General features: G+C 35.0%; 1 protein-coding gene across 2 annotated transcripts; it reads left to right on the top strand.

The window, feature by feature from the left end:
• Window positions 1–1,277: 1,277 nt before the first annotated feature.
• LOC136800501 (peroxiredoxin-1-like) lies at window positions 1,278–9,297 on the top strand. Of its 2 annotated transcripts, none has more exons than XM_067057160.1 (6): window positions 1,278–1,494; window positions 5,829–5,935; window positions 6,235–6,388; window positions 7,235–7,357; window positions 7,871–8,036; window positions 8,840–9,297. In XM_067057160.1, exons 1-6 carry the CDS (start codon window positions 1,340–1,342, stop codon window positions 8,885–8,887), a joined length of 753 nt encoding a protein of 250 aa, XP_066913261.1. In that variant the 5' UTR covers window positions 1,278–1,339; the 3' UTR covers window positions 8,888–9,297. The 2 variants fall into 2 exon arrangements, with proteins under 2 accessions (XP_066913261.1, XP_066913262.1); XM_067057161.1 differs by lacking the exon at window positions 1,278–1,494 and adding an exon at window positions 1,963–2,081.
• The last annotated feature ends 809 nt before the right edge of the window (window positions 9,298–10,106 follow it).

Below are 10,106 nucleotides of genomic sequence, written 5' to 3'. Positions count from 1 at the left end.
ATGATTTAACAATAGCCGTACTATCATTTCCTTGAGAAAGCTTGGTTTTCAGGCGATGGGAATTGTAATATGTATATTACTAACATATAACATATAACATGCATAAAGCGCTATATTGATATTATAAGCTTGTTATATGCATGTAATATGTTGCGGTGTTTTCTGGTCTGCATTGTACACGAAACAAACTTCGAAAAGCACGTGGAAAGCATGTGGTTAGATTTAGACGTTTTAAATAGTCATAAGTGGATAAAATACCTTAAAATTGATTTTTTTGATAATTTTCAGTGTTTTTAAAACATTTTCTGTTTGAATTACTTTGATCTGAGCTGCCCCCTCATCCCGTTCCCCGTTCCCCGTGACCCGTGCCCCGTAACCTGTGCCCCGTAACCTGTGCCCCGTAACCTGTGCTCCGTAACCTGTGCCCCGTAACCTGTGCCCCGTAACCCGTGACCCGGACCTGTGCCCTGTGACCCGTGTTTCGAACTAGCCGCATTATAATCAGTTTTTGCAGTTTTTCTCAAAAATTCAGTGAAAAAACATTTAGGTTACACATCAGGTTAGAAACTTCGTCATAGTACCCTTCGTGTTCAGTCGGGAACCCGTTCAGTCATTTGTTTGGTCATTTTCTGTCGACTAATGCGATCTAAAAATTATTATAATATTCAGTTTTTGAGACATGCCGCCATAAAACCTACCCGAGAAACATTGTTCAAACCAAAGAAGAATTTTTTAAACAGCTTCCGTTTTTTCTTTTATTTCTTAAAGGGACCAAATTAAATAGAAGATATTCTCTTACCAACGTGGATACATTGAAGAATTTGAAAGCAAGATGTATTTGGTTGTCCATTTCATTCTATTCTGCTTTTTTCTGCCTGTTTGCAGTTTTTTAAGGATGGCAGGTGAAATGTATGCTGATGCCGCTGGATTGGATCATAGCTTTGTGTCTTGCTCCACAAAGTTCCGAATCTGAATTTTTTAAAGCGCACGTGCTAAAATAACGACTCTTTAGAAGCTATAAGTTGAAACCACCCATAAAAGCAAATAAGATATGATAAAAGTTGCTGAATTTCAATGAAAACTTATATAATTTCTGAATTTAGGACTCAAATTTCATCTAACTTCTAAGCTCTCATACATTTTGGCATATTATTTCATAAAACCTAAAATTCTCTCACAAGAACCCCTATTTGGACTTTAAATGATATTGCCTATGTTTGTATCGTGGGTTTTTGTAAAATGCAGAACGGTCTCATTCTTGTAAACATAAACATTAAACAGCAATCGCGAGGGAGTATCATTTCGAAAGCAATAGAAGAGATTTTCTGCAGTTTAAGAGATGGCAACTTTTGCAAGAAGGGCATTACAACACGCTAAAAATGTATCAACAGTAACAGGCTCGAAAAACCTTCTCACGCGGGCGAAATTGGCCGCCGCAATAACACCTGTGAATGTTACGCCATTCCAGCAAACGAGACTTTTATCATACTCAAGGTAAACCTTTAGATGTTTGCTTTTCATTTTTTCTAATTCAAACTATCCGAAATTTAATTAAACTGCATACCCCACTGCGTGAACAGATTAAGCACCAAATGGATAAAAAAGAGCGATATAAATTTTCCATCACCCTATTAATTTTTGCCGATTTTGCCTATGACAGCGTTAGCTAAGGGTTACGAGTTTTACATCATAATAACGTAAAAAGGCATCACGGCAAGATCAGGTTTAACGTACAATTTTTACTGGTATATTAGTAAAGAAATTAAATACTTTTAATGTCATTTCATATTAAGAATAATCAAAGATTCCTTTTCAATTCCTTCCTGCCCTGATCTCAACTTGCAAAATGAAAGTAAACAAAGCGCGTAATTTGGTAATTTGATCTCTTCGTTCACGTGAAATCCACCATATTGAATTTCGAATCGTTCGGTAAAATATACGCTGTGTCGTCCAAACCTTTTTCTTTTTTCTGCGATTTCTTGCTGACATCACTTTTCACGTTTTCCTCAAACAAAGAGGAAGCAACAGGCCAACTCGAAACTGACCATCCAAGTTTCAAAGGAAGGAATCTTCTAGCAGAAGTAATTAAATTACGTCACTTTTCTTAATTCTCTATAAGTATTAATCATGTTCATCCATTTACAGTCTCATTTTGATGTTTGTGAAAGGTGTTTTGGTTTTTCAGTAGTAGTTTGGGGTAAGATTCTACTTCCAAGCCAAAGACTTTTCCAGATAACTTGCATGATGTTAGGGGGTCCTAATAAAATATAAGGTCTGGGGGTTGGAAAATTTTTGAAAAATTAACAAGCAGGGGGGGGGAGTGTTTATTTGGAATGTATGTTTGATTGCGTTTGAATTAGTTTAGGTTGAGATTCGATTATGTTCGATTAGTTTGATTACAATGTTCAATTAGATTGATTGTAATTAAATTACCTCTATGGTATTAAATTTTGCATAATGTAAAATTTTGCAGGTACTCGCAATTCTTTAGGTCAAATTTTGCAAAATTTAGTATGCTAAATTTTCAAAAAGGCGGCAATCACAAATATCTTGTCTTCTCGTTGAGTCTAAAAAGTGAGTCGGTCGGTCGGTCGGTTGTAAGAATTTTCGGGTTTTCATCCATCCTCCAGTGTATTATTGTGATGCTCTTAGATCGAATGGCCAAAAGTCACCTTATTTATTTTCTTATCCGCGCATCGCTAAAAGTCACCCTGGAAGACAGGGGTTTGGTTATCATCAGTTAGGGTCAGTGTTGGAGCTCGAGAGTCACAATAAAGGACCGAAGGTCCTTATAGGGGCACTCGTACCCTGTGGCTTTACTTTGGATCCCGAAGGGATCCTTGTAGGGGCATCAGTAGGGCTGGGAGTTTCATCCAGAGATTTGTCCGTTTGATATAACTTTATTCAAATTGTGGAATTTGATATGCAACGATGGCACAGTGGATAGAGTGCTGTCTTCCGGAACTGAGGGTTCCAACCCCATACGGTGCGATGATTTGATTGGACAAAATATGATTGACAGATCAAAACCTAGAAAACTTAGATAGTTAGAAAATAAAAAACAAAGTCTCAGATAGTCAGAAAAGAGAAAAATAGGATAAGAGATAGGAAATAAAAAAAGGTGACGATTGGTCATCCGATATAACATCTACCGTATTATTGAAGGAAACTGCCTGCTAGCCAGCAGCCAAAACAACGGCGTTTTATGGGTGGTTTCAAATTATGAACTTGGAACACTGTGACCGCCGACTCAAAATGGTGCATATAATGATAAACAAATTCAAAAAACCGGCAATATAAAATTTTTGAACGAAGGAAACGTCATTGACAGGAAAGGTCCGACAAATTTACCGACTTACCGACTCAATTCTACTCAATTTTCAAGAGTCAGTCAGGCGTCGCAAAACGAAGATATTTGTGATTGTCATCAAATACAAAATTGCAAAATTAAATACACGTGAAAAATTTTAAAAATTGTCAAAAAATCGCAAAATTTTCAAAAATGAAATACAACATCAGCCCTGTGAATCAAGGCCGGCATTCGGCAATGCCGACCTGCAAGCCGACGTAACTTGAGCTGAAGTCGGCTTTTATTTGCCGACGTAATTTACACTCTAGGTTGGCGTACCGACAAAAGAAATGTTTTGGGTCGGCAAAGCCGACCTAAAGGGGGAAAATATTATTTGTTCGGTTAATCTAAAATTGTGTTATCATTTGATAACACATGATAATTGAGCCTCGTTTCATTCTCTTTATAAAACATAAAACTTATTAACACAATTATAGAGCAGTTCGTCTTTGCCGACCTAAACAAGCTACTTAGGACGGCTTTGCCGACCTAAATGACCTCTAGGTTGGCAAAACTTGCGTGCCGATTGTCTGAATTCACAGGGCTGCAACATGGACCAAGACTTTCTTCTTATTTGTTACACTTAATTACCATCAGTCTAAACTCAAACTTCTATATCAGGATTAGAAACTAGGCTAGCCTTACCTCTTTTATCTTTTCCTTTACAATAATACAATGCTGACAAGTTGACACAACATATGTGTACATGTACATTGACAAGTAATCCCTGAGAGAAGTTTATTTCAAAATCTGCAACAAAAACGGAAATGGTCTCTTCTACTACTGATTGCTTCCCTGTGCTCCTTTGCAGGTGTTTATCAAAACAGTATAAAGAATCACTGAATAAAAGAAGAACTTAAAATGTTAAATATTTTCATCTTGAAGAATAGGTGCAAAAAAGTGAAACATAGAAAAGTTTCATTTTTCATTGCATTAATCGAATAGGGGGATTTGGAAAATTTTCTTAATTTTAATTTTTGCACAAACCCCTGTAATTATGTGCGAGCACTCCGTTGCTAAGATGTTGGCTTGAAATCGAAAATGAAACCACTCAAAACGAAAATAAAATCAGCCCGTGTACTCCAAATCCCGTAATCTTGATATACGAGTTCAAGTCTATACTGACCATTATTGTCACTAGCTTTGTTAGGGGTCACTCACCTATCGATTCTTCCCACGACTAACGCCAAATACACCGTTTAAAAGAGTTTCACTATCTCCACCGTGAAAACGGTAGGTAAAAATGCGCACTTTAGTACTGTGGACCGTCTAAACAAAAGGAACACGAGACATAAACATCAGGCCATTTGTTTTGGATAAAATTGTTCGGTGAAATAGTAAAGCGGATGAATACCTAGGTATGTGATCTTAGCAGATCTTAGTTGATAAAAGGAGGAGAAGAAATATGGAAAGTAACATTTGGCACAGAATAAACGTCTCAAAAATTGATATTTCTGGTGAAATTTCTTCACGTCACAGACTGTAACATTCTCGTCAATTTGACGTTAGTCGTAGGAAGAATCAATATGTGAGTGGCCCCTTGCTATTTTTGGTATGTTTACACCCAATATGTTGTGTTTCAAGCGAAGTCAGTAATTTTCTTTATTATACTCACTTTTTGAAAATGCCCTAGAAAATTCCAAGCACTTTTTTGTGGCTGTTATACGGCCAAGAGACTTAATTTTGAATTGAGTTTTAAAACTCAATATTTGGAAAAAATTTATTTTGTGTCAAAATATTTCAAAAAGATGATGATAGTGAGCAAAATCAGAATGTAATCTCTCTATCAGTCTCTATGATGATTGAAAATAAATCCAATTCAATACATTTCTTTTTATTTTTACAAATACAATGCTTAATCCTTGAAAATAAGGGAGCGATTTATGCGAGCAAATGCAACTGAATCAATCAAACGTAATTAAATACAATCAAACTTAAAATCAAGCATTTGAACAGCAAATCTTGGGTAATATTTGATTGTGTTCAATTGATTTGGCATTCCATTTGTTTGATTGACACCGTCTGGCTATGCCAAATAATATTTAAAAAATTTGAATCTAATCAAACAACTAAAGCAGACCTGCCAACTTGAGATATTCATTTTGCATGAGATAAACATTTTGAGGGAAATCCAGGGAAATCTTAGAAAGCTACAGGGTAGCCCCGTTGGTGATCAGAAAGAGAATTTTTTGTAGTGTTTTTCTCAAGATCAGTCAAGATAGGCTGATTTCAATAGGGACGGCATCAGATAAATGGATGCCTAAAAAAATATAAAAATACACCGGTGCGTGATGATCCTTAAGACTTGTTTATGATTTGAGGCACAATAATATTTTTCTGCTGTGCTTGGATTTTCAATGTAAAATTAGATACCCTTGAAAGAACAAATTCTTGCGTTTTGGACATGTACTATTAGGGAAGTTAATTCGGCAAAATACAACTTGTTTTCTAATTTCTTTTTTTTATTTTTTGTTTGCAGAGCAATCATGAGCAAAGCATTTGTCCAAAAACAAGCACCTGACTTTGAAGCTGAATCTGTTTTAGCTGATGGCAGTTTTGGCAAGGTCAAACTTTCTGACTACAAAGGTAAACTGATTTAAAGATCTTTTTATTAAGTGTTGGTAGCTGTCAGCACTTTGGCACCTTTCACAATCAGCTCAATAAGCAATAAGCCCATGTCTACCTAGGGTAAATTATCAAGCAAAAGTAAATGACTATTCAGAAATTCGTTTTTTTTAAATGTTACATCCAGGCTATGTTATGAAATATATCTGTAAGTATAATGTATTTCATGTTGTTTTTTTAAATGTTACGTCCAGGCTATGTTATGAAATATATCTGTAAGTATAATGTATTTCATGTTGTTTTTCATTTATCATTCATAGGAAAATATGTTGTCCTGTTCTTCTACCCTCTGGATTTCACATTTGTGTGCCCAACAGAAATCATTGCTTTTAGTGACCGTGCTGCCGAATTCCGTGCAATCAACTGTGAAGTCCTCGCATGCTCAGTCGACTCACACTTCTCACATCTTGCATGGTAATTGGCTGTTTCATTAAATTTCCAAACAGGGGGTGGATGAACCCCAATTTGCAGAGTGTTTGGCATCTTGAGTGCACAACTTGAGAAAAGTCGAGTGCAGGTGCAAATTTTGAGGCTGTCATACTCAGCGAACTGGGATGAACCTTTTTAAGGCAGAAAAAGATTCTTAGACCTGCTTAGACACATGTGGATACCCTTTGGAAAATGGCAAAGTTTGCAAAAGAACCCTTGGGAAATTTTTTTTCAAACCTTAAAAGTGAGGTTGGACAAATAAAAATCAATCTTTTAAACACCTGGGAATTTAAAATAGTTTTTTATTCCCTGGAAAAATGAAAAAATACTCCTTTATACGTCCTGGAAATTCTTCTCCCATTATCCCATGGAAAATATTCTTCCAATAGTATGGCCTAATGTTATGTTATGGATCTTATTTTCTGTGCATTGCTGCATGTTAAAGAATAACTTAGTGGCTAATTTTTTAAATTGATATTTCGCTAATCAAAGGTCAAGATTTAAGTAGATAGCATTTCAGGAATTAGCCTCTTTTTCACTTTAACAAAAATCCTGATCCTAAATCTTTGGCAAGGACTGAATTATGGAAAATGACCAAAAGTTACAAAACTTAATCCACTGAAGGTATTTACAATTACTATGAAATATATTTCCCATGGATTCCAAAATGTTTAGCTGAACTTCTTATGAATAGCAAATAAAAACATGATTAAAATTTGGCTTCCATAGCAACCTTATGGTCTTGATAACACATGTATTTTTTATTAAACCATTAGTCTGCATTGATCAACCTTGAACAATATTTGATTTTATTTTCTTTTCTCCTGTCAGGACTGAGAGACCAAGAAACAAAGGAGGCCTAGGTAAAATGAATATCCCACTTGTATCTGACTTAACAAAACAAATTTCCAAAGACTACGGAATCCTTCTTGAAGATGCAGGCATCTCTCTCAGGTAAGATTGGTTTCGATACGTTTTTGGATTACTTAAAAGCTAAAAGTTGTAATTTTCAACTAATTTTCATCCATTTCAAGATTCAAAAAGCATGCTTGCCATAAAAGTGCGATGTACTTTCTAACCCTTATTTTGATGATTTCAGATCAAACCCATGTTTTAAGATTTTTAAGGCGTTTCCTAGGAATCCATAAGTCTGGAAATGGTTTTTTAGCCCCAAATGGGCTAGAGATTAATCTTTAATCTTTCTTAAGTAAGAAAAAGTGAAGTTTTAAGATCTGCGCCGCATTAAGAATGACGGGTTCATGTAAAAACCAGGCGAGTCATGCGTTTTTGGAGTTTGAAGTCTAGCCCCTTCATGGCTTTGAATAAAATGATTTTAATTGAATTTTTTCAATTGGTTGGTAGTACGAAAATGAGATTTTTTTCATGGATGAACCTTCTCTAATCTATGTCTAAGATTGATCAATCTTTCCTATATTTGGCGATTTAAACCATGTTTGTTTTCTTTAGAGGATTATTTATTATTGACGACAAAGGAACACTGCGACAAATCACCGTCAACGATTTACCGGTTGGACGATCTGTCGACGAAACTTTGCGATTAGTACAAGCTTTCAAATTCACTGACGAACACGGAGAAGTTTGCCCTGCTGGATGGAAACCAGGATCTGACACCGTAAGTTCTTTTTTTGTTTTGCTGTCTAGCTCTTGAGTTTCCAGGTCTCCAGTTCAGAAGATAGCATTTGCTGTTCATGTGATGCAACTTAATTCATCAAAACTGCTTTAAAAATGTCAGCGAGGTTCTCAGGAGTGTAAACTGACCTTGACCTTGTCTAACCCATAAGCTGGAAAGCTGATAGGTTTTTTGGTGTTCAGGGGCTTAAGTGTTTCTGCAAAGTGTTTTGCCATCAGATGAGTTTAGATTTACAGGCTGCTACGCTGAGGCTTAATTAATCTCATCTCCCCGTTGAAGGAATTAAATTATAAAGTTTAGAAAATTTTTGTGGTAATATTTAAACGTTTTTGATTAAAAACATTTAAGTTTTATCTTACTTTTTGAGTTGAGTTGAGTTATATACATAACCTTACCCGTCTTAATCCCGATATGAAGAAGTGTAGAGACTTTGTTTCACATGCATTATCAAGAAAAAATCTTTTATGTTTGACGTCATCATCTCAACAATATATATTGGTGAATCTTACTAGATTTTCCTGAACTTTTTGAATTACCGATTTCTTTTACTTTACACCTTGGAAACGAAAGATGATTTTTTTTCTCATATCTATATCTTTGTAAAATATTAAGTTTCCAATTTTAAATGTTTTTCGAAAACGATATTTTGAAGTTTGTCACAAATCACGTCGCGAATTCTCTTTTTCTCTCGCTTGTTTTATTGAACTGAAGATACTAGACAAAACACTTTCAAAAGATGAAAAGATAAAGAATTTTAGAGTCCACGTTTAATTTTCTTTTTTCAGATCAAGCCATCAGTTGACGAGTCGAAAGAATATTTTGGAAAACAATAGATTGTCTTCAATCGAAAAATGAGAAAGACCAATATCATTAGGGACCGTTACCCCTTTGATCGAAGAACGACTTGATGGATTTTAAATATTAGTACTAATATATTAGACATGTTGTTATTTTTAATTTTTCTTTCTACCCAACGTATTGTCGGGAAAGTTTAGGAGGCTGTAAGATCATGTCTTTTTTTAAACCATTAAAAGAACGTGGTAAGAGCATTTGCGGTTTGTTCGTGAACACAAACTTGATCCAAACTGCCTAAAGGGGGGACATAACCACTATTTTATGTTTTGTTAATGTTTTTATACTTTTTGTTACATATTTTTTTTTGCTCTGTACTTACTTAGGACAAATTCTATTTTCTTTAATATTATTATTGGTAGTAGAGTAAAGAACTGTATTTCGAGGAAAACCGCTGTATTAAATTTTTACCCAAAATTGTCCCACTAAAGTCTGCCTCAATAAAATTTGCAGCGGTAGACCAGCGGCCGAGGTAATGAATTGTGTCACTTGGTAGGGCACCCCTTAGATCAGGGCAAAATTTTGATATTATGCAGCTAATAGGGTGTAGAATTGACAAAAAAATTGCCCTTCAAATCTCCTGCAAATTTCGAGTGAATCGATTTTTGGTTTGTCAGCTTTCGATGTCTAGATCTCCAGATATTTTGGTTTAAATATTGAAAATTTTCGATATAGTCGGCAGTTTTTCAGCATGTTTACCACCAAAAATGAAATATCTCAAGATTAAAAACTTCGAAAGTTAACAAACCATACCATTTTCGGATACTACTAATTCAGGGCTATCCAGTCGTTCATCAGTTGAAACTATTTAGAATCGCATTTTAACAAGAATTTGCCGCGAAATTAAGTTTTTTTAAATCAACGGAAACAGCCTCTTCTGTTCTTATAAAATTATAAATTAATGTTTTTTTACTTTCAATGATGGTACATCAAAGGAAATCCGCTTTGAATAGATTTATAAAAGATTTAAACGACTAATTACCGTAGGTCATTATCGCGACGTTTTCTCTCCATCTATATCTTTATTACCTTCCTGGTCTGATTTTTTTGCCTGCCTTGCATGACGTTCTAAGATGCTAAGATTAAAGAATTTCTGATACAAAAATGAACATAATAGCATTATTCTACAAGAGGTTGATTTTTTTCTTCTTCATTTTTCATCTTCGTCTTTCAATCTTTTAAAGTTACAGCTTTTTTAGT

This window comes from Clytia hemisphaerica, unplaced genomic scaffold (assembly GCF_902728285.1).
Source record: "Clytia hemisphaerica strain Z4C2 unplaced genomic scaffold, Clytia hemisphaerica genome assembly, whole genome shotgun sequence".
Classification (NCBI taxonomy): Eukaryota; Metazoa; Cnidaria; class Hydrozoa; order Leptothecata; family Clytiidae; genus Clytia; species Clytia hemisphaerica.
Note: the sequence above shows the minus strand (reverse complement) of the source record. Positions and strands in the feature narration are given on the sequence as shown.

Excerpts from the sequence above, each read along its gene's own strand:
- LOC136800501 (XM_067057160.1), top strand. The coding sequence starts at position 1,340 with ATGGCAACTTTTGCAAGAAGGGCATTACAACACGCTAAAAATGTATCA. Across the intron at positions 1,495-5,828 it reads AGACTTTTATCATACTCAAG|AGCAATCATGAGCAAAGCAT; the intron begins GTAAACCTTTAG and ends TTTTGTTTGCAG. Across the intron at positions 5,936-6,234 it reads CAAACTTTCTGACTACAAAG|GAAAATATGTTGTCCTGTTC; the intron begins GTAAACTGATTT and ends TATCATTCATAG.